The sequence below is a fragment of the Adiantum capillus-veneris genome, chromosome 21 (genome assembly GCF_014529385.1).
Source record: "Adiantum capillus-veneris isolate H3 chromosome 21, ASM1452938v2, whole genome shotgun sequence".
NCBI lineage: Eukaryota > Viridiplantae > Streptophyta > Polypodiopsida > Polypodiales > Pteridaceae > Adiantum > Adiantum capillus-veneris.
In genome coordinates, this window is record NC_140951.1 from 117,419,417 (window position 1) to 117,443,868 (window position 24,452).

The 24,452-nt window shown below is 43.5% G+C and overlaps 2 protein-coding genes across 4 annotated transcripts; both read right to left on the reverse strand.

The window, feature by feature from the left end:
- Positions 1-608: 608 nt before the first annotated feature.
- On the reverse strand, positions 609-20,533 carry LOC147431601 (ABC transporter B family member 2-like). Of its 3 annotated transcripts, XM_086494145.1 has the most exons (12): positions 19,905-20,533; positions 18,538-18,592; positions 17,931-18,106; positions 5,426-5,626; positions 5,096-5,355; positions 4,159-4,288; positions 3,975-4,086; positions 3,674-3,900; positions 3,203-3,546; positions 2,680-3,113; positions 2,362-2,597; positions 609-2,272 (listed from the first exon to the last, which is right to left on the reverse strand). In XM_086494145.1, the coding sequence occupies exons 1-12, from the start codon at positions 20,136-20,138 to the stop codon at positions 1,076-1,078; spliced, it is 3,606 nt and encodes a 1,201-aa protein (XP_086350271.1). In that variant the 5' UTR covers positions 20,139-20,533; the 3' UTR covers positions 609-1,075. The 3 variants fall into 3 exon arrangements, with proteins under 3 accessions (XP_086350271.1, XP_086350270.1, XP_086350272.1); XM_086494144.1 differs by having other exon boundaries at positions 3,975-4,288; positions 19,905-20,531; XM_086494146.1 differs by lacking the exons at positions 17,931-18,106; positions 18,538-18,592; positions 19,905-20,533 and adding an exon at positions 17,451-17,472 and having other exon boundaries at positions 3,975-4,288.
- On the reverse strand, positions 5,633-16,165 carry LOC147431602 (uncharacterized). Its single transcript, XM_086494147.1, has one exon. It carries the CDS (start codon positions 8,294-8,296, stop codon positions 6,557-6,559), a length of 1,740 nt encoding a protein of 579 aa, XP_086350273.1. The 5' UTR covers positions 8,297-16,165; the 3' UTR covers positions 5,633-6,556.
- Positions 20,534-24,452: the final 3,919 nt, after the last annotated feature.

Here is a 24,452-nt window from a genome sequence, read left to right on the forward strand (position 1 = left end):
ATTTGACATCTACAATAAGAACTTGCAAAGTATCGAAATTGGCTCGTCTTGAACTCTTAGAACTTGCTGAGCATTTAATTTGTTCAAGAGTTGGCTCTTAAATGCTCAACAACCTCAGTTTAGCACATGTTCCAATATTATGTTCATTCATGCCTTGGCACTCTTGTCAACTCCCGAGGCATTTGAGCCTTTGTATTCTCTTTCGATCGTGTCGGCAGACACGCTTGCAAGGTCATCTGATGATAGAACTGATAACGCAATATCATGCTGTCAAGCTCCCTGATTAAAGATGTTCTATCCTTATGTTGACTAATCATCACAAGAGCATGTCAAAAAAAAGGATAGAAAACCTTGTCATCAGTGTGCTTGCCGTGTGGTCCTCATCCCTTAATGCCCCTCCTTTAAAAATTATAAAAAAAGCAAGTTTGCAAACATTACCTTTGACAATGTTATTCCTCACCAACTTCATCCCAATGGTTGCTCCCAAGAGTTCCAAAACTCCCGAGGCCTTGTATAGGCCAGCAAGCACAGTGGTGTATGCATTGCTACAATTTTCAGTTGGTAATGTAGCAGACAACCTGCCTACACAAGAAAAAATTGATGGTCAATGGAGAAAATTGATCTCTAGATCTGCTATTGTATCATCCCAGTTTTTATCAATGCTGGAGACAATTGACAATCCAACAGATTTCAAATTGTTGTCCAAGGTTTGACATACGCGCGGTAATGCAATCCACCATTTTCTCATTGTCAGACTGGAAGTTTCAATTTTTTACAGTAGTACTATACTATACTCAGGATTCTGTGCATATTTCGATAAGTCACTTCTTCAGTCAGCTTATTTTGCTTTTCTGGGGGGGCTACAAGAAGTAACTCCCTCAAGCAATAGGAGACACACCTTTAATCAAGATAATCCTGCCTTGACACAACATCTCTGTTTTGCTGTTTCCCTTTATCTCTATGCTTTGTATCTAGGAAAAGACCAAATTCGCTTATGAAACCCAAGTTATAGGTTCAGGTTAGTCATCCACAACACTCCCATCTTCCTCTTTAACGACGGCATTGTCCTTGCAACTCAACCCGATAGGTTATGCAGCTGGAAGTAAGCGCCTTGCTTGGCAATAAGCTCGCGGTGGTTGCCTTGCTCCTTAATTGAGCCATTCTCAAGCACAGCAATTGAATGTGCATTCTGGACCGTGGAGAGGCGATGCGCAACTAGCACAGTGGTGCGGCGCTCCATCATTTTGTCCAAAGCCTCTTGCACCAGCTTTTCAGACTCCATATCTAATGCACTCGTAGCCTCATCAAGAAGTAAAATGGCCGGGTTCTTGAGGACAGCTCTCGCTATGGCCACCCTCTGTTTCTGTCCGCCTGACAACTGAACCCCTCTCTCCCCCACCTCTGTCATATATCCCCCTGGAAGCCCACTAATAAAGCCATGAGCATTGGCGGCTTTAGCAGCCTCCACGATTTCAGACTCTGTTGCCCCTTCCTTGCCGTACCGGATGTTCTCGTAGATGCTTGTGCTAAAGAGGGCCGGTTCTTGCTGCACCAATCCTATGTGTCGTCTCAGAGACTCTAATCTTAGCTGCTTGATATCTTTCCCATCTATGAGCACGCGTCCACTCTGAGGATCATAAAACCTGGCAATAAGGGCGATAACCGAGCTTTTCCCTGAGCCACTAGCACCCACCAAAGCCTGGCTGTAGCCTCTCCTGACGTTAAGATTGAAGTTGTTGAGAATTTTCACCTCTGCCCTGGATGGATAGCTGAAGTGTACGTGCCTGAACTCGATGCTTCCATTCACAGCATGCACCTCTTCAGCTCTTGGGTCTCCAATATCAATCTCGGTCCGTCTATCTAAAATTTGAAAGACACCCTGTAAAGTTTTGGTGCCCCGGAGAAAGTCTGGAGTCATGGTGAGGGCCTCTGCAACGCTAAATGCAGTAATCAAGAGAACCATGAAGCATTTGACAGTCTCACCAAAGTTGGCTTGTCCCTTCCGTATCAGCACAGACGCATACCATAGTGCTAAAGCGCACCAACAGAACAATACAAACTGAGACACTCCAAAACCAATCCCTCCTATCTGTCCTCGAACAAAAGCTTTTTTTCTTGACTCGCCCAGTGTCTTACAGAAAAGATTTAACACCTTCTCTTCTGCTGAGAATGCTGCCACCGTGCGAATGTTGCTGATAGCTTCGCCTGCTACCACATTTGCCTTCATGTGTACCATATGTAAATCACCACTGAAACCTGAACTGAATTGCATCTGTTCTCAAATGATGGGAAAAGATTTTAGTGAAATTTCATCAAGTTTGGAAAAAATGCAATCTCATGCCAAGGCCTCTACAACCATACCTGCCCTGCATATGATCCGATGACAGCTGGAAAAGTGACAATCATGATCAAAGAAAGATTCCACTGGAGGGTGAGCGTAATACAAAAAGCAGCCACAATTAAGCCCATGTTTTGTAGCAAAGTGACGACACGATCCACAATTGCAGTTTTCACCAAAGGGGCATCCGCAGACAAACGAGAGGCAAGTAGAGTGCTGCTATTTGTGTCAAACCAGCTGACCTCATTCTGTAGTATAGCTGAATTAGATTAAGGGTCAAGATGGATTCATGTAGCCAAATTTCAAGTTTAAAGGGGAGTATAAGTAGCAAGAAACTGTACCAGAAAACATCGCCTTCCTAACACGCAATGTCACTCTCTCTCCTGTTACACCAGTGAAGTAGAATTCACATGTGTATGCCAATGCAGATATAACACCTGACCCAAAACAGTAGAGAGAAATTCGCTCAAGTCCCCTCTTCATGAAACCCACATCAGGTGCATAGAAGTATTCAAGAGCCTGACTTATAATCAAAGCAAAGACGGGTACTTGGGCGCCTGCAACAATTGCCCCAATAGCACTAAGAAGACCAAATGGCCAATAACTGGCATTCATTCTTATCAATCTTGCTAATGATGGTCTTGGACCAACAAGATTCTTGATATTGGGCTCCGCTTCATTATTTTGCAACCCCTGTCCAGAAACTGAACTTCTGTTGGAGCCAAAGCTGAATGTCCGTTGTGAGAGGGAGCTATCTAAATGCCCTCGATATATCCTAGCATCACCAAACCAACACTCGGTATCAGCACAATCAATAGCTAATTCACATCTAGATAGAAGAAAAGTGCAATGTAAGCCCCTTGCCTGCTGCTATCAGCTGGGCCATTCTTTTGGATTTTAACAAGGGCAGCATACAAACTATCTTTTTCAATAAGCTCATTATGAGATCCAAGCTCTGCAACTTTTCCGTCTTGCACAACAGCAATTACGTCGGCATTCTGAATTGTTGATAAACGGTGGGCCACAACTACTGTCGTGCGTCCAAGCATCACTCTATCAAGGGCCTCCTGGACACTCTTCTCAGAATCTGAATCCAAGGCACTAGTGGCCTCATCCAACAGAAGTATCGAGGGGTTCTTCACGATAGCCCTTGCTATTGCTATTCGCTGTTTTTGACCTCCAGACAGCTGCACACCTCTTTCACCCACCTACATTGACAAGCAAGCGCAACTAAACATCAGTGTAAACCACAAAGTATCATTTGCATGGGGCCTTGTGCATGCTCAGCAAACCCATAAGAGGTCAAAATTAATTCTTTGGAGAAAAACCAAAGACCTGCGTCTCATAGCGATCCGGGAGCGCATCAATGAAGGTAGTTGCAGATGAAATTGAAGCTGCCTTCACTACATCATCGAATGGAACGTTTCCTGCCTTTCCATACATGATATTTTCCCGTATGGTGGTGGCAAAAAGGGCAGGTTCTTGATTCACAAGACCCATTTGATCCCTTAGCCACTTAAGTTGCAGAGTTTTGATGTTATGCCCATCCAAAAGGACTTCCCCTGTGGCAGAAATAAACAGAGTTTGATGTAAAGGCATCAAAAACCACATCAACATGATGATTTCAGGCTTGTACCTGCGAGTGGATCATAGAACCTCTCAATTAACGAGATCACCGTGCTTTTTCCTGTACCACTTGGACCTACAATAGCAATCACCTTCCCAGCTGGAATGAAGAGAGAGAAGTTCTGAAAGATTTTGATGTCCGGTCGAGAGGGATAGTTAAAACACACACTTCGTAGCTCAATGTTTCCACTTACGAGGTCAAGCTTCAGGCCATCAGTATTGTATGAAATCAGGGGTTTTCGCTTTATCATCTCCAAAATAGTGTAACCTGCCACTTTCGCTTTACCGATTGTTGCTATGTCAGGAGAAGCTTGCCCTAGAGCACTGCCACAGAGAAATTCTCAATACGGACTGGACGACCACAAGTAAAACATCTGTAAAACACTCACAAAAACCCTTGTTCCAACCAAAACATTTGTTCTTTTTAAAAATCATAAAGATGTCTCTTTGCCCTTCCTCCAACTGCACGTTTAACCTTTCCAGGTTTTGCTATGGCTGTAAGCTACGTCCGTAAAGTGCCCTCGTCTAATCGCCTATAAAAGGGTTTCTTTTCTCTTGATGAGATGCACAGGAATCGAATGGCACTCAAGTCAGTTGTTACTGCCTGAGATTTTATCGTTCCTTATGAAGCAGTGATTCACCTGTTTGCCCAAAGTGATTGCCATCACAGCTTCATCGGTGTAAATTTCAATGTCATCGTTTAGCAAACCCCCCCCCCCCCCCCCCCCCCCCGAAAACCCCTCTCCACTACCTAGCGTTCTCCCTTCAGCACTCTCTTGGTTTGAATCCAAGCTTCCTGCTCACCAAACACATTTTTACTAAGCAGTCAGGAAAAATACACTCTAAAACTTGTCACCAATTTTCTGTCAAAATTTGAAGTATTTGCCAGTTTATACACTTTATGTGTAAATCTTGATAAGTACCCTTCAAGACAAGCTTGAAATTTAGCCGGGCAAATGTCAGCCGGTAGAAAATATGCTAAAGATCAGTTTTCCGTAGACAGTGCATACATCACTTGGCAGGGTTCAGCCAAAGATACCAGGAAAAGAGGTCAATGTCAGATGCAGCAAGTGAAAACTTCAACTCTAACTTGCCAGTATGTAAACCTCAAAATAGAACAAGATGACTTACAGGGAGCTAGCGATGATATTGAGGATAGTTGTAAAAGACTCTCCTCCATTGGTGATCCCATTTCGGATAAGCTTCCCAGAAAACCAGAGCAGCAATGCAAAAGAGCAGATGCCCACTCCATACAGTGACCCTACCCCAAGTCCTTTTGCCAGGCCCGCTTGGATCCCCAGCTTCTTTGTAGATTGCAGAGCATCCGAATAGGCTTGGAATGCCTTCCTTTCTCCTCCAAACGAGTGCACTGTCCTCATTTGTTCTATGACCTGTGACAAAAGAAGTAATTAGATTGAAGTAGCCCACCCTTGATGCAAGCATAATAAAGAAGGGTCTAACCTCGAGAGCCACCTCAGCTGCTCGTGAGTATGCCTCTTGGTTTCTAGCAGTGATTCCAATTATCATATAAGCACAAAAACCTCCACTCAATGCAATCAATGGCACCGCAGCCAGTGTGAGTAGCGACAGTTCCCACAGAGAGCGAAATGAAACCACCATACCAGTCATGAACTGCGACAGGTAATGGATCACGTTCCCTGTCTATACAAAGTAGAAGAAGTCACAACTCTGTTTGAGCACAATCAGTAAATTTGCACATGCATGCCTTTTGCTTCCAAAATAGAGGCCATGTCAACAAGGAGAGAGAGAGAGAGAGAGAGAGAGAGAGAATTCTAGATACACAGTAAAAATAACGCTCTATTGATATCTTTGCAAACCATACAACATACTAGTACAGCCAGCGGGTTTCGCCCGCCTCTCTCTCTCTCTCTCTCTCTCTCTCTCTCTCTCTCTCTCTCCCCGTCACTGTGCTCCCGGAGCTGCCGGCCACACCCACCACTTGAAGGACATTCTGACACGTGGCAAGGAGGGGGAACCGGAATTCCCTCCCCCTTTATCCCTAGCATAGATAGATATAAAACAAAAGGGCAAATTACCAAAATACCCCTCTAATTTGATGAAATTCCCAAAATGCCCCGCGTATTTTCAAAATTCCCAATCTGCCCATAAAATACACCTAAAATTTCCCAAAATACCCTTAAATAATTTGAAAATTCCCAAAATACCCCCAAGTCCTAAATTAAGCAAATTGGAGAGAAAATCGTTCATATGCATTCAAGCTTTCGACAACCAATGAAGGCAAGTCAAATCTCCACTACATATACAACAAAATCGCAAGGAAAATGTGGTATGGCTTCCTCATACAAAATGAAGCCAAATCCTTGCTATAATCGGAAAGAAAATCTCTCACATGCTGAGAGTAATGCATTCAAGCTTTCGACACAAAATGAAGACAAGTCAAATTTTCGCTACACATAGAGCAAATCGCAAGGAAAATGTGGTATGGCTTTCTAATACAAAATGAAGCCAAATCCCCACTATAATCAGAAAGAAAGTTCCTCCCACGCATTGTGACTTTCCCACACAAAATGAAGCCACATCTCAGCTACATATTCAATCTGCAATTGGAGCTTAGCAAGAACGCTCATTGTGGCCAAGACCACCACAACGTGAGCATGTGAAAATACGCTTTTCCTTGAAGCGATCCTCAGTTCTAATACGAAGTTTTCTAGGATGCCCAGATGGCCTACGTGTGGCAGGTGGTTTCAATTGATCACTAGTATCTTCACTTGCATCCACAATTGGACTTATGACACCACTATAAGTGTTACAATAGGCCTGCAAAGCATATGCCTTATGTACATACGATTGAACACACTCTCTCTTGAACAGAATAGCAGCAATAGCATGAGCACATGGAATTTCAAATGTTTGCCACTTAATACATGAGCATGACCTTGTACATACATCAACTACACATGTTTTTGTACTTGTCAAGATCTCAAAAACCATATCACTAGAGGACAAGATTCGATATTGCCGAGCACTATTTCCAACCTCACGCAAATTCTTCTCTACGTTTGCAACCAATGCAAACTGTGCTCTATCTCCTAAAGACTCACATGCCTTCTTTCCCTCCATTCCACGTGCATAGAACCAAGCTGTTAATTGGCGACGAATGATATCAAGCATAGATATGATAGGCTTATCTCTAGCCTCAAGCAACCATGCATTCAATGACTCAGCAATGTTGGATGTAAGATGCCCATAACGCTTTCCTTTAAAGTGTGTCGTCTCCCAATGAGAAGGGGGTGAAGTAGTCAATAAGTAGTCCGTCGTGGCAGGACTTATAACTCTCATCCCTTGGATAGCCGTGTCATAGTCGCTCATAGTGTTAGCATAAGCTGCTACCCAAAACAACCGAATAAATTCTCCATTGTTGCATTTCTTCTTGAGATTAGCATCCAAATGGCGCATACAATATGCATGCTCACATCCTGGAAAGACAAGCTCCACTGCTGGGAGAAGACCTTTTTGCTTGTCTGATACAAAAGTAATTGCATTGACGCTCGCCATACAATCATGTACATTTTGCAAAAACCATACCCAATTGTCTTCATTTTCTGCATCTACAACACCAAATGCTATCGGAAACAAGCCCCCCATAGCATCAATCCCTGTGGCTGTCAACAAAGCACCAAGATATTTGCTTGTCAAGAATGTGCCATCCAACCCAATAAAGTCACGACAATGCGTGAAACCAGTGATGCATGCTCCGAACGCAAGAAACATTCGAAAAAAACGACCTTCAGTGGTTTTCTGCAAATGGGCCACAGTGCCCGGATTGCTAGCCACAAGCTTGTCGCAATAAGACTGAAGCTTTCCATAAGATTTTGCATGATCACCATGAATAATACCCAAAGCAAGTTGCTTCGCCTTCCAAGCAATTTTGTACGAAATTGACACTCCAACTTCTCGACGCAAATCGGCCATGAGCTCCTTTGGCCTATACATTGGATGGTCGCGAAGTTTCTCTACGTACCTTGTTGCAACCCATTCAACAGTGGCTTCCTTGTTTCCAAGTTGTGAAGCACCACCACAAGTGTGCTCATCATGAAATGCCTTGACCATACACCCAGGTCCACCAGAGACCAAAGACACATGCAAGCGCCACATGCATCCCTCTGCCTTGCATACAACGATATATCTAGATCGATCACGCTTAGCATGCCTAAGCTCCACATGAGACTTGATTGCTTGTTCTTGAACCTTTGAACGAAGCACATCAAGAGATTCAAATTGAGCACCAAGAGAAAGAGTTGCAGACATGGTAGCATTATTCTCCGATGTATTTGCATTACTCTCAACCATGGTTGCCCTCTTGTGTGTACCCGCAATACCACACTTCTTTACATACAAACAATAACGAGCTCTTGCATCAATCTGTATCTTGCACTATGCGGATGGACATTTGCCTTGCACATAGCCATTCGCATACATCGCACAAAAGGCTCCCAACTAGTCTGTGGAGAGAGATGCACTGAAGACTCCCTCGTTTTTGTGACCTGTCGACCTCAAGGCCCGCCGTGTAAGCAGACAATGGCCTGCGTTGCTGCGACTCAAAGCTAGCTACCTGCGTTGCTGAGACTCGGAGCTAGCGAGGCGACAATTTTCCTGCGCGATAGTTTCGGTGCTGCTCGCTGTTTTTTTCAACAGTTTTGGACGAAACCGTATGCTGAGAGAATACGAGGGGCTTTTTGGGAATTCTGAAAATACGAGGGGCGAATGGGGAATTTCGGCAAATTGGAAGGGTATTTTGGTAATTTGCCCAAAACAAAATTTTCCATGCACAACTCATCCTTAATTGAATCTTATCTACATGCCTTATGAGGCTTGTTCCCACGGGCTTGGAAACCTAACAATGCCCCCCTCAAGCCCGAACTAGACAAGCAACTCATGATACCTCGAGTTTTTGGTGTACTCGTCAACCATGAGTTTTAGGTGTATCCATAACCTGGTGCTATGATAGTAGAACCCCCCCTTGAACAGATAGGGTGTAGATCAAAAAATTAACTACCAATAGATGGAGATTTTGGTTCACTACCAAACCTTGGGTTTCAGGTGTACTGAGTAACCTTTCCAGAAGCGGGACAAAAATGGGCTGAGAGCAAAAAGTTTTGGGAGGTCTTACCACTCATGTGTGGCAGTGTCTATAGCCCGTACAATTTTGACATGATGACAACTGACAAGCATGACAATAACTAACAACAAATAATGTAAAAGGAGGCTTTGACTAGAAAGTATATGACAAAACAAGAATATAATACTGAACTAATAATTCCGTCTACTCCCCTACTGGCTCTCCTCGTTTTTTATTCATTCATTAGCCAGATGCTTCCAGCCCCAACGATATCGTCGCTCCCAACCCTAGTTGAATTAATTAAAGGATTCATATTCTAAAAGCGTCTAGCCTACGTATCGAACACATCCGCACAGAGAAGCTTCATCACAGGACGATCGTCGTAGACCACTCCGGTGCCCCCTACTCAGTGTTGATAGTCTCCCTCTAAGATTAAGAAAGGGAAAGGGTTGAATCTGAGGTTGCCGAGATTGCACGTCTCATGCAATGTGAATTAAAAATTAAAAAAAAACAAAGTCTGCGAGTCTGCGCCTCAGCCTCCTGCTACTTCATCCCACCTCACATCGCTGCTTTGTACCCACCTCCGCCTCCATCTTCACCTCCTGTTTGCTCGCCCCTTCTCCCTCTCTTCAATTTTATTCCTTTCAGTGATGATGTGGTATCGTTTTTGATTCGCCCTCTCTTTCTTTTTTTGAAATGGGTACAACCTACTAAAATAATTTGTGAAAAATTGTACTGCAATCTCGAAACACATCTGGATGTTCAACATCTGTTGATGTACATCTTGGTTCTTGAAGTAAATCTTCTTTGAAAAGAGTCGGCAGTTGCCGTAGTGATAGAGCTTGTTGTGCATGCATTTGAATCTTGTCCATGCCGAACGACGTGTTGAGAAGTCCTTGGGTAGGTCGCACATACCGCCAATGGTATTTTGAAATGCTTGATGTAGCCAAGCAATTTTCGTGTGTTCTTGCATGCATTTGATATGCTTTTCCAAGGCTAAGACCTTTGAGCATCCCAAGATGATATAGCAGAACTTCCACCAAGCTATTGACTGCATTTTTAAGATGATGCCTTTTGATATGCTGCGAACATACAACTGATCCAAGTGCGAATTGATTATGAGCATCAATGAGCACCGTACCGCAGGGTCGAGGGTACCCGAGGGTGTGAATACCCGCTTGCATGAGTAAAGGGGTGGCCACTATTTCTAAATTGTGTGAACACAAAGGGCTCTGTGCAGAGATGGCGCAACAAATGGACAATGAGGAGAGCATGTGAGCTCACAGCAAGTTGTTTATGTCGAATTTGCAGGCGCTCAAGAGACGAGATCTCACCAGCAAGCCAGGCCGAAGTGGTTGATGGCAGTTTAGCTCGGTTTGCTACAGGTTGATGAGCCGGCTTTCTCCCTCTATAAGCGGCTGGTCCCGCGAGGCTTCTCTAGCACAAGCCCTCGAGGCTCTGATACCAAATGATGGGAAGAGCTATGGTGGGTGGTAGCGGTGGGCAACCATGGCTTTGGAGATGGCGAGCAGCAAGAAGAGTTATGAGAGAGAGAGAGAGAGAAAATTCAAGATACACGGTAAAAATAACGCTCTATTGATATCTTTGTAACCTTACAACATATATAAAGCAAAATTTGCCATGCACAACTCATCATTAACTGAATTCTATCTGCATCCCTTACTTATGAGGCTTGTTCCCACAGGCTTGGAAACCTAACTGAAACCTAACAATGCAAGACCTACACAAAAGCTTCCCTCACGATGCCAAAGATATGATGCATGTAGAGGGATCTTGACCCTTTGGTAGAAAAGGGCGACAACCAGGTGAACAAGCAAAACATGCTGTGAAGATAGGTGTAGGTGGGTTCAACACATAAGAGAGCTCATGTGGACTCGTGTCTCAAAAGGAACTAGTCACTTCGTTAGCATATATACAACTAGTACGACCGGCCGCCTTCAGCACCCTCTCTCTCTCTCTCTCCCCCTCTTTGTCGCGTCCACAAGGGCTTCTTTCAATTTTAGAGTTTAGCCTTCATGTCGCAGATTTCGACAAGTGTAAAGGGCTCCCCCTTCCGCCATAGTATGTTAGTTTAGATTCAAAGATCTGGAAGGACAGAACTAGTTACTTTATTAGCATACATACAGATTCAAAAATTTGGAAGGATGTTCGTCCACGTGACAGGGTTTTTGAAGACTGCGTCCTTATTTTTTAGAGCTCGCTGAGTAGAGGGGAGGTGTTTCTCACAAACATTACTGTCATGCACATCCAACCCTGGTCTTTTCTCAAATTTCAGGGTTGATAAATAGCACCAGTTTTGTGTTCACACAACCACTAACCAATCTCAGGAAGAAGTAATATTTGCTTCACAAATATGGACATGAACAATGATGAGGCATCAAAAGCAAGCAAGTGCTCAAAAGAAGGAATTACCAAGTCAACATTGAGTTATGTTACTTCACTTCATAAAGTTGCATAATTAGGATCATACTGGTGAGTGCTCAATGTGTATACCAAAAGCACGAGAAGTTCTTGATGGGCTTCTTATCCAAAATGTACTCTTTGATTGCAGAAAATGCCCAACGTGGCATGGAAAGAAAGGATTGTGCTATTGCCTTACGCAAGACATTGGCCAAGGCGAGAGAATGCAAGATAGAATTGCCAGAGCTTTTGGAGAAGGATGCCATGCTTGGCAGTGCTCTGGTCGATATGTATGCCAATTGTGGTGCCAAGTAATATCCATAGAGAGGCAGAAAATCCACTAACTCCAGGGAAGAAGCAGTACTTGAAGGCATGTGGCTCTACGCAAGTGCTCTTCCTATCCGGAGTGTAAACTCTTGGAAAGCACTAATTGCAGAGTTTGCCCCACAGGAGGAGCTCTAGTCTGTTTTCAGCAGATGCGAAGCGAGGGCCTCTCTCCATATGCAATCACCTACGTATGAATCTTGAAGGCATGTGGCTCTAAGCAAGATGCTCATATGGGAACAAAAATCCACAATTATATTATTAGTCAGAGGCTATTGAAAAAAGATATTGTGCTAGGCATTGTCTTGGTCAATATGTATGCCAAATGTGGTGCGCTTGAGAAAACACAAAAAGTGTTGAAGGAGCTTCCTATCCGGAATGTCGCCTCTTGGAATGCACTAATTGCGGAACATGCACAATGAGAGCAGGGGCAAAAAGCTCTAGGCTGTTTTCAGCAGATGCGAAGCGAGGGCCCCTCTCCAAATGCAATCATCTATGCATGCATCTTGAAGGCATGTGGCTCTACGCAAGATGCTGATATGGGCAGAAAAATTCACAATTAGTCAGAGGCTGTAGAAAAATGATGTCATGCTTGGCACTGTCTTGGTTAATATGTATGTTTTTGTTGAATGCAACATGAGGTTGTGCTTGGCATTGCTTTGGCAATGCTTTGGTCAATACATATGCAAAATGTGGTGGCCTTGCTTGAGGAACTTCGTGCTTGGAATGTCACCTCTTTGAATGCACTAATAGCGGGATGTGCGCAACAAGAGCAGGACCAGAAAGCTCTAGGCTATTTCCAATGGATGCAAGACAAGTGTATCTCTCCAAATACAGTCACCCATCCTTTCGTCTTGAATGCTATGCTTACATCTTGAAGGCATGTGGCTCTACACAAGTTCTCTCCCTAACCGCCGGAGTGTGGACTCTTGGAATGCACTGATTGCAAGGTTTGCCCCACAGAAGAAAGCTCTACACTGTTTTCAACAGATGCAAAGCGAGGGCCTCTCTCCAGATGCATCACCTATGAATCATGAAGGCATGTGGATCTACGCAAGATGCTCATATGGGCACAAAAATTCCACAAGTATATTGTTAGTCAGAGGTTGTGGAAAAAAGATATTGTGCTTGGCACTGTTTTGGTCGATATGTATGCCAAATGTGGTGCACTTGAGGAAGTACAAAAAGTGTTGGATGAGCTTCCTCTCCAAAATGTCGTCTCTTGGAATTCATTGATTGCAAGATGTGCACAATGAGAGCAGAGCAGAAAGCTCTAGGCTTTTTTAGCAAATGCAAAGCGAGGGGCCTCTCTCCGGATGCAATCACCTACGCTTGCATCTTGAAGGCATGTGCCTCTACACAAGATGCTGATATGGGCACAAAAATTCACAATTAGTTAAAGGCTCTTGAAAAACGATGTATTCTTGGGATATTCTTGGTCGATATGTATGCCAAATGTGGTGCGCTTGAGAAAGCACAAAAAGTGCTTGACGAGCTTCTTGTCCGGAATGTCGCCTCTTGCAATGCAAGATTGCGGAATTATATTGTTAGTTAGAGGCTCTTGAAAAAAGATGTCATGCTTGGCACTGTCTTCGTCGATATGTATGTTTTTTGTTGAACGCAACATGAGGTTGTGCTTGGCACTGCTTTGGTCGATACGCATACAAAATGTGATGGCCTCACTTGAGAACCTTCGTGTCCGAAATGTCGCCTCTTGGAATGCACTGATTGCAGGATGTGCGCAACAAGAACAGGGCCAAAAAGCTCTAGGCTATTTCCAGCGGATGCAAAGCTAGTGTATCTCTTCAAATTCAATCACCCATCCTTTTGTCGTGAATGCTATGCTTACATCTAAGGCATGTGGCTCTACGCAAGTGCTCTTCCTATCTGGAGTGTGGCCTCTTGGAATGCATTGATTGCCGAGTTTGCTTCACAGGAGAAAGCTCTAGTCTGTTTTCAGCAAATGCAAAGCCAAGGCCTCTCTCCAAATGCAATCACCTATGTATGAATTTTGAGGACATGTGGCTCTATGCAAGATACTCATATGGGCACAAAAATCCACAATTATATTGTTAGTCAGAGGCTATTGAAAAAAGATATCATGCTTGGCATTGTCTTGGTCAATATGTATGCCAAATGTGGTGCGCTTGAGAAAGCACAAAAGGTGTTGAAGGAGCTTCTTGTCGAGAATGTGGCCTCTTGGAATGCACTAATAGCGGGACGTGCGCAATGAGAGCAAGGTCAGAAAGTTCTAAGCTGTTTTCAGCAGATGCAAAGCGAGGGCCTCTCTCAAGATGCAATCACCTACGCATGCATCTTGAAGGCGTGTGGCTCTACTCAAGATGCTAATATGAACAAGAAAATTCACAATTGGTCAGAGGCAGTTGAAAAAAGATATCGTGCTTGGCATTGTCTTGGTCAATATGTATGGCAAATGTGGTGCGCTTGAGAAAGCACAAAAAGTGCTTGAGGAGCTTTCTATCCGGAATGTCGCCTCTTGGAATGCACTAATTGCGGGACTATATTGTTAGAGGCTGTTGAAAAAAGATGTGCTTCGCACTATCTTGGTCAATATGTATGTTTCTACTGAATGCAACATGAGGTTGTGCTTGGCACTGCTTTGGTCGATAGTATGCAAAATGTGATGGCCTCGCTTGAGGACCTTGGTGTCCAAAATGTCGCCTATTTTTTGTTTTGGATCATTTTGAGCGGAGCAAACACGTCTACGCGAGTCTCGAGAGCTCCCACACACAATGGGATAGTTCCTCTTTGGTTTCGACGAGTTTTCATGTGAGAAAACTCTCCATTTGTCGCAATGGAACTGTATGCCTGTGGGGATTAACAAGTAGCTAATCCGGTTCCTGTATAGAAGGCTCTTGCCTTGGCAAACTCGCATAAAATCCCCAATACTGTAAATGATCATTTGAGAAGTGCAACTAGTGGGGCATTACCATACATGCAAAGGGGAGAGGGAGATGCACGAGAGCAAGTCATCGCGGTACATGAGACAAGGGAGAAGACAAGCTTTCCAATAGAGCTTTGATCACCTACACCCACTACTCACACACTACAGTTCACTTAGTGAACAAGAATCAGCCCTCTTCATATTTGGGCACCCCCTCTTAGGATGAGCTTTTGGAGTGTATGTTGGCCTGCAGGTTGCTCTCCTAATGCCATGTGCCAGTTTGCTCCTACTGGGTGGGTTCATTCCTAGAACCCACCAACTTATAAAGTCTTGCGTGGGGCCTAAATAATTTAACTAAGCCTAGCCACCCTTTTACTACTCGGATTTCAGTGCCGATCAGCCCAACCATCTCGAGGCGACCTAGCCTTCACTGTTGCCAGCGAAACTTCCGACCATTGGTTATTTTACACTTGCCATACAATGTCCAGCCATTTGTGACTTCAAATAGAGGGTCCCAAAAATTAAATAAAAATCAAGGGAAGGAAACCAACACATAAGGTCGGTGTTTGTGACAACCTTGTGACAAGCTACCTCTCTAGGGTTGCGGACAAGACATTCCGTAAATTTTGTGGGATTTAAGGCCATTGTGGAAGCAAGCTGGAGGTTGACCCTCGAATACAAGCAGTTGTAGAAAATAGGTCTCGTTATCCAAATTGATTCTAACATATACTCAGGTAAGGGTTTGCCTAGGTCCCCACTTCAACCAAGATTTGGGAATGCCACAACGGATCAAAGTCCCCTACGATGCCGACTACCCAAGGCCTTTGCTACCAAAGAAGCTATCGTTATGAGAAAGTTGGGAGTACATGTAAGGAAGGTGTGGAAGTTTCATCCACACTGAGTAGAGGGAGGGGTTGTTACCCTCTAAACAAAAGGAACATGACCAACATCGATGGCAAGATTCCCAAAGGTCTATCTCGAACAAATGTACGGCTCAAAGGTATCCTCCAAAGTAGCATTAGTATTGCATGTCCGTGTCATTAAAACTCGTCCCACAACAATCAAAGCTAATTTTAACCCTGGATAAAATGGTGATATTGCTTGCTTTCTGCTACCAAATTGATAGGGTAGCTTAAAGGGCTCCCCATACACTGTAAGTTACACGAAAATTTTGAAAGATGAGAGGGCTCCCCCATACTACATAGGCCCAATAAAGGTGCATTTGGAGGGCCCACAAAGTTCCAACGAGGTGCCCCATAGCCCGGTAACTGACAATTACATTGAAGGCGGAGGTAACCGCTGCTATCTCGCTGGGGGGTGCCTTAACCACACCCCACATTTGCAAAATCACCTTTTGAACAAGCATCACCCAATCACGAGTGCTACTTGAAGACAAAAAAATTTGCATGGCTGCCATATGCGGCAGTCATCTTATTCATTGCATTTGCGCTAATATGTGAAACCGTCAAATCCTTCACGCACTTCCTGCACATGCAATTTGGCTGCATTGGTACAGTGAGAAAAATCCAATGTTTATATTCAACCATTTGCTGTGTCAAATTCATTTCGTATGTTTCAAATGCATTTAGATCAAACTATGGTTTAGCAAAAATAGTTGCAACATACAAGTATCAAATGTGGAGCTCACCCGTAGAATACTTGTACTTATTAAGTACCACGCTGAATACTTGTACTTATTAAGTACCACCCTGAATGGGCTTGGTGCTCCAAGCTCCTAAAACCGATATGATAGATGCATTCTAGTGGTGCCTTATCAACCAAGATAAGGTACTCAAGATTGCTTGATTTGATGAAGAAATTTTTGCCGTAAGTGCACCTTAATCGTATGTGATATTAAATCAATCAACTGCTTGCATATTTAAACGAGTGTTAAACTAGAATGATACTCTTGAACAATACAATCAACTATGATTAGCCAACATCTGCAATATGTGATGGTAACCATAAAGCCTTATCCATTCGGTTTTCTTAGACGCCTAAAACCAAAACATGAAGCCCATTCATATAGCACTATGGCATATAGTCACAATATGATGCTCTCAATGGATTAATTTCATGAAGCAAATATTGTTTTCAAGTGCATCCCAATCACATTTGCCATCAAACCAACCATTTGCATTACTTGAGCATCAATTCCTTTGTTTAGCTCGAACGAAACCCATGAACAAGACTATCAACTAAGATGCTCTCAATCACATAATCCTCGAGCAATGCCACAAGAATATGACAAATGTATATACAAGAATATTGCAAATATATGAAATTTTTTAACCACACAAATCCTTGTCTTATTGTTATGGAAAGTTATTGTGGCCATTATGTATGCAAATGTGAGAAAATTAGATTTAAGTGAAAATTTATGGGATCTACAAGGATTGATGAGGGAACAATTTAAGAAGCTAGCAACATATCTATGTGAATATATTCAAAATATGGCAAGAATGCATATACTTAATGAGGTATAGTGGTATCATTTGATGAGCAATCTTCATCACACCATGCCTCCATACGGAGGTATGACCACAAGGTAGAAATAATGCCCATTGAGAAAAATATACTCTAGCATTATTAGGAAAATGTTCATGCAAATGCAGCTAGAGGATTAGGGAGAGGAAGAGCTGAGGTAAACTAGTTTATCACTAATAAAGCTCAAGATAACTCTTTAATGCATTACAAATTATAAAACTTAAAAGTAGGATCATGGTGGTAAGTACCTGTGACTTTTTGACGTTTATCTATACCAAAGCTTTACAAGACAGTTTCCAATTTTTGCCTTTCCAACTTTACCTCTATGAAACATTGAGACAAAATAAAGAAAATTTATGACAAGCTTCTGAATTTGAGAAATACATAAAACCCCTTTACATTCAAATTTTTGAACCCCCATTTCTTATATTTTCAAGTATTATGGGTCACCCATCTAAAGGTCTCATAAAGGATATCTGTAAGACAAAACTCTTAAAAATGAGCTATTTAACAATCTTAGTATATTCGTTTCAAAATGGATGGATGGTTAGTAAGAACATTAAAAAAATATTCTTTTTTGAACTTCAATGGAAAGACATAGCTTAAAAATCTGTCAAGATTTTAAGTTAGCCTACAAGAGTGCACCATATTACATGACTCCGCATACCAATGTTCATGATGCATTTGTTGCCTTTTAAAAAATAGCTATAGAGGGTTTAAGCACGAACCTTAGTTCCAATAGCATCTTGGATAAGAGCCATATCATGTGATATGCTAGCTATAACATCACCAGTAGACATGTTTGTGTCAAAGAAGCCCACATCTTGGGAAAGGAGAGCTCGCACAAATTCTGTTCTTAATCGGGAAGCTTGCCTCTCGCCTGTGTACATCCACAATGAGACCTCTGCACAATAATAGAAATGAGTTTAACGCAAAACTTGTCCAATGATTTATCATAAGCTACCTCATAAGTTTCTACAACATTCCGAGCTGTTGAGGGAGGAAGAGAATTTTGGGGGGGGGGGGGGGGGGGGGGGGGGGGGGGGGGGGGAAAGAAAGAAGGGTTCGAACATTGTGAGACCAACATACTAGCCATCATAGGAACTCTTTTTTTTGTCTAAGAAATACTATGATTGATTGAAAGAAGCCTAGCTTGTTTCTTTTTCTTCTCCAAGCAATCATCTTACACAAAATTGCATGTCACATCAAAGCAATATGATGCTAAATGAAAGTAAATGAACTAGAGTCTTTTCTTCTCCAAGCAATGATCTGACAACAAGATTTTAAATATGCCTCCATGGTACTTCCTAGTATCCTAAAGTGTGAAAGACTTACCAACATACCCCGTACCAAGTCGCACCAAGCTTATATAAACAAAGTAGAGCGCGTACTGCATATAATCACCAATAACAACGATGTAAGCAAGGAATTCACTTTGCATTAGAACCCATACAAAGGTAAGCATTATTATGAAAATATTTGTAAACTATTAGAAATTTATATTCCACATTTAGAAACGGATAATCTTTTGAATGATGTCCTTAATTAGACTATTGTCTCGCAAAGCTCTTGAGTAGGTGCCATACTATTTCACATGCTATAAAAAGCATCATCTAGGGCTAATGTTAACTTATGTGCTATGCAAGGAATTTATTGCAATGACACGACTAGTGAGGGTGATTAATCAATGACCATGTTCCTATATATATGTACACACATGCATACAAACCGTCACACACATACATAGACTAGCCTTTGTATACAAACAATATACAAACATGTACACAAACATATATTAACCTTTCTAAAGTGACATGAAAATTTTAATTTCTAACGATGATTGATAGTTTTTTATTAATGTGATGTGAAATTATTTTTAAAGGTGAGAAGAGATTGGTGTAGACACTTGCATTCTTAGTGATTGTGCACATACCGCTTCTAGGCAATCTAGTGGAAATCACTAAGCTTCTACCAAGGTAGACTAATTTATACAGAATAATAGTTGATTGTGTTGAACTAGATTGACATCAAATGCTACTTCTAAAATTCCAAACCTCCATCATTAGAATATTGGTGTTGATTGATCTTATAAAGATAATTTTGGTCCCAAGGAATATCAAATCTGCTTCTATGAGAAGCAGTAGCCCCTTTGGTTGGGAGAGTATGAGTTGCATTGGTGTGTGGGTTCAGACCCGAGTTTTGCAACTTCCCAATGCTTTAGTAATATCATGGAGCATGGCTACAATTTCATATAAGATACCATCCACGTTTTGCTCTATCATCTCACTCATGTGTTTCCTTTTATTGGGCCTTTCTAGTAAAAGGACAAGCCTTTACCAAATTGTTGCCTCACTCACCCTTTGTGTCCCAACCTTTAACTGTTTTTGTAAGCAATATTTAACTTTATAAAGAGTTGGGTTGTGTCACAATGCATTTGAGAGAGATAAGTTCAAATTTTGTTCATTTATGTGCTTTAAGCGTTTGCTATGCTGGAGCCTGGAACGGATGTGCTTGTTGATTAGTAGCACTAAATTGAAGATTGATGGGGGGACTAACCCAAAAAAGATTTCCTTTTCTTCACACTTCCTTTGAATCGTGAAGTGTGATCTCCTTCTTGGCAGGATTCATGGTTGTGTATTTCTTCTTCCTTGCTAACCTTGTAGGGTAAAGAAAAGAGAAGAAGAAGAGAATGGTGAACTCACCGTGGAGACTTGCTTGGACATGTGCACAGGGTCCACGTGATGGCTGCCTAAGGTATTGAGGAGCCTGCCCAGCACCACCAGGAACACGGGCACGGACGCGCCATGCGCTACGCTGGCCAGTCCCCCCACTGCCATAGCTGCCACGTCGACTCCATCAGCGTGTCGGAAGAGCTTGTAGAAGGCCACCGATGATGAGCTACCGCCAGCAGGCGGCGCCACTGTCGAAGCTTCCATGTCTACTACTCTCCTCTCTCTCTCTCTCTCACACGAACTCTCCTAGCAAGACAGAGAGGAGGGCGTCCCCATTCTCTCTCTCTCTCTCTCTCTCTCTCTCGTTCTAAAGAGCTATCAACGCTGAGAGTACGAAGACATGAATGGAAGTTTATTTCCTCTCTCACACTCGCTCTCTCTCTCTCTCTCTCTCAAACAAACCCTGGCAGAACATGCAGAATGCGCAAAAGCTGCAAACATATGCCGACAGAGTCCCCCGCCCCATCCATCCATCATCCATAATTCCATGCATGCTTTTTCATGTTGAGCGTGGAAGGCCCCCACAATCTGCGCTTGGGTACCTGCAGAGGCGTAAATGCTCAATGAAGAGCTCGTAGTACAAGTGTTTGTTTCCTTTACTCGTGAGTCGTGGCTGCGATTGCCGAGGCACAGCAAGGGGCCGCTGAAAGGAACAGAACACATGGTCCAATCTCTTCAATCAGTCTTTTACCTACCCTTGGCACATTGATTTCTTTTGTAAGGCTGGCATGTCCATGATCTATCTCCAACTTCCAATCAAGACGCAATTGACTCCTGCTGCAAGTTTAGCCGTCCCTTCCAGGTTGCAAACTTTCAATATATGGGTGGGTTCACTATGGGGAGGTGGCAGAAAGGAAGTAAACCGCCAACTTTCGGGTGGAGGAGAGGTGTTTTGCATTCTTCCACCGTCTGGTTGTTCACACAGGAGAGGGCGGAAGGGGAATGGGAGTTTTCTTCCGCCGCCTGATGTGAACATAGTGGAGGGGCAGAAGAGGGAGCAAAGGACAAAAAATAAACTCTTTATTTATTTGAAAAGTATCACATGATATAAAATATGATATTTTCGGGCTAATGTGGAGGGGGGGGGGGGGGGGGGGGGGGCGGGGGCGGAAGAGAAGAGAAGAGGGAAGGAATTGCCGTGCGCTGGCACCTAAAAGCAACCTCTGTCGCCGTCCACTGTGAACGGGTCTGCTTAAATGGCGCTTCGCTATTGGTTGTAGCAAAAGGTCGCAACTGTGCCGCCGCGCAGTCTGAATCCAGCCTATATACACCACAAAACTAAGAGGGTGGAAAAGGGGGAACATGCCAAGTCTTCACACCTCTAACGTGTCCAGGCTAGTATGCCCGACCAATTTTGTTTCTCAAGTGCTTCATTAAAGGGTATCTGACGAGATGCTCTTGTGCTATTTGAGGTGAAAAACCGGGGAGGTGCCTTGGGGGGGGGGGAGAGAGAGAGAGAGAGAGAGAGACATATGGGGCATGTGTGAGCAAAGGCAGGCAGAGAGGGAGGGATTTCTTTGGTCTCCACGATCGCGAGGAGAGAGAGAGAGAGAGAGAGAGATGGTGCACACAAAGGAGAGGGGGATGGACATTGAGGGAAGCCAAACCGGGTGCGCAATGGTTGGGGGGGCTCTTTGATCAAGGTAGGAAAACTATTTACTGCATAGATTTTCGAGGAGAAGCCGACTCGCATCATAGTGAAACAGACCGAGTAGGTGCTGGCATATCAGTGCATGGAGATATGCACATTGCACTGCATATTTCTCTCATCTCAAGCTCTTTCTTAGTCACAGCTTTGGTGAGAATCCAGAAAGGGCAAAGCAAATGCGGTCGATTTTTTCTTTCTCGCTTGAGCTTGTTGGATGTCCAACAAGCCTTGTCCTCTTACTGTACGATTAGCACTGGTGACGGAGGGCGTGTGTGTGTGTGTGTGTGTGTGTGTGTGTGTGTGTGTGTGTGTGTGTGTGTGAGAGAGAGAGAGAGAGAGAGAGAGAGGCAAACAGACGTGCAAGTAGGAGATGGCGATGACCTAATGTGTTGGGAGAACTCAGAGAAGGAGGATGGGGATGTGGGAAGGCAGAGATGGCCGGAGCCCGTCACTTGAAGGGGAGGAAGAGCAGGTCGCATGGAGAGAAAGAGAGAGAGAGAGAGAGAGAGAGAGAGAGAGAGAGAGAGAGAGAGAGAGAGACCCTAAGGGTCTTAGATGAGGAGACAAGGGCGTAGTGCAGCACTGAGACAGTGTGCGGCTATTGGAATAATGCGAGGGCGTGTAGGAATAAACGATCTGACTTCTCTTACTGTGTTGTGCACGAAGGGCAGGCCGTGGTTGTGGACGTAGATTGTTAATTTCTCCTTCGATGAGAAACAACATTTTTGCGGACAAACGGAGTCTCTCTCTCTCTCTCTCTCTCTCTCTCTCTCTCTCTCTCTATATATATATATATATATATATATATATATATATATATATATATATATATATATATACATGATGAGTTGAGGTAGGAGAGGTTGCTAGGAGATCAAGGTTTTGGGATGTGATGTGCAGAGCGATGGAAGGGGAAGGGGACTGGCCAGCAGAGGAAGCGATGCGCAGGAGACTTTGGGAGGTGGTCTATGTAGACTGTAGACGGCTGAGACAGTTTCACTAAGTGGAAACGCTCTCTTATGAGACGGGCAGTGAATCAGTCAGTAATTACTACGGTAATTACCATGGTAAACCCAAGGTATATAAATAGGGCCCATTACATTGTAATTGGGTTAGCATAATCGTGAGCATAATCAGGTTAGCATTTTGGCGGCATTTGTACTTGAGTTGTCAATCATTGGCAGTTGTTGTTGGCTATACTCTATCTTTCTGTTTGTAAGCCACATCATACTCATTGTAATCTTTCATCTGTAATTCCAATCACGGCAGATATTCCAATTACACTTACTCTGTATTTAGTACTCTGAATCTGAATCTGAATATTATTCTCAGTACATAGTCTGGTTCTTATTCCAGTAGATGAATTCCAATTCAGTTTGTGTTCCTCTGCGCAGTCTACTATCTGAACTAATATATCACCAGTAGCTGAAATCTTCTAACACTGGAATTAGCTATCTCAAGAGATCAGCTCCAATTCCATTTTGGCGATCACGGTGGCTAGAGCTGAAGCTCGTTGACTGAAATACTCTTCTCACAGTTGGAAGTTTTCAGCAATGGCACCCAAACCCAGTCATGGCCGGAAATCTACCAGCCGTGTTGATCCTATTCCTGAGGAGTCGGGAAGAGAGTCTGACCCTAAGCAAGAGAGGGTGATTGACACTAAGGCTCAGGAGGAGCATAGTCAGGCTGATGAGACGCAGGACTCACAGCATTCCAATCACTCGACGCAGACGGGCAGAAAGGGAAGCGCGGAAAGCCAAGAGTTCTCAGTCCAGGCAGGGGGATGAGGGTATCAAGGGAAGTAAAGGCAGTCACCGCACTTCTAGCAGACAGACCAGAGAGGACACTAACACAGAGACAGAAACAGATATTGATTGGGATGCTGATACTGACAACTATAAGAAGACTCCCAAGCGCCATTCCGAATCTAAGAAGAGAAGCGGCAGAACCAGTGGTAATCGGAATGATTACACATCTTCCCTGAAAATTTCTTTTCCAGTATTCAAGGGAGGCAAGAAGGATGATCCAGACGTTCACATACAGGCTTTTGAGCAGTATGCTGAGCTGAAAAATATTGATGAGGATGATTGGGGCGAATACTTTCCGCAAACCTTGAAGGAGGCAGCGAGAAAGTGTTACTACCATTACCCCACCTGTCAGCTCAGATCCTACAACAAACTGCTTAAAGCCTTCAAACTGTTACCATATACATGTGGTAGTGATGTGTGTGAACACACTAGGACCGCCGGGGCATTTTTTCCCTCTTTAGGAGGTTTTTTCCCCCGTGCATTGTATATACGCCCATCACTCTAGGGCTATCTATCTTTCCATTGCACACTAAGGAATACACTCTCTATTGTGTGCCTTGAGCTTCCTTCGTCTTCTCCAAGCTGTGTGTGTTTCTCTGCAACCCTAATTCCAACAATTGGTATCAGAGCAGGTCACGTCCTCCCGGGCTTAGTCGCCAGCTGCTCCAGCACACGCCTGCTCACTTTCTCCGATTTCAGTGAGCTTTGGCAAGCGTTCGCAGGTCGACAAATATTTTGGGCTCATTTCGGCCTCCGTTTCCACTACGGGCAGTACTGCACAGGCTATTTCGTCATTTTGTGCAGATTTTCTGTCAGTGCCGTTTTCTGCATAACAGGTGCCTTATAGTCTTCTACGGTTTGTGCTATATAGCACAAGTTGTTCCCGCTCCATTTCTCCTATTTTCGGGCAGTTTTCACATCAGGTGCAGCATTTACCATGGCTGACAACAACAACACAGATGTGTTCAAGATGTTTGCTGCTGAGGACAGGTTGGATGGGGACAACTACCCTATGTGGGCTTATATGATGCAACACGTTCTTGTGTCAAAAGGTGTCTGGAA

Bases quoted from the DNA above. Each gene is read 5' to 3' on its own strand.
- LOC147431602 (XM_086494147.1), bottom strand. From the start codon at position 8,296: ATGGTTGAGAGTAATGCAAATACATCGGAGAATAATGCTACCATGTCT.
- LOC147431601 (XM_086494144.1), bottom strand. From the start codon at position 20,138: ATGGAAGCTTCGACAGTGGCGCCGCCTGCTGGCGGTAGCTCATCATCG. The intron at 18,593-19,904 runs GTGAGTTCACCA...GATTATATGCAG, and splicing joins TGTCCAAGCAAGTCTCCACG to TACGCGCTCTACTTTGTTTA. The intron at 3,901-3,974 runs GTACAAGCCTGA...TTTCTGCCACAG, and splicing joins GTTCTATGATCCACTCGCAG to GGGAAGTCCTTTTGGATGGG.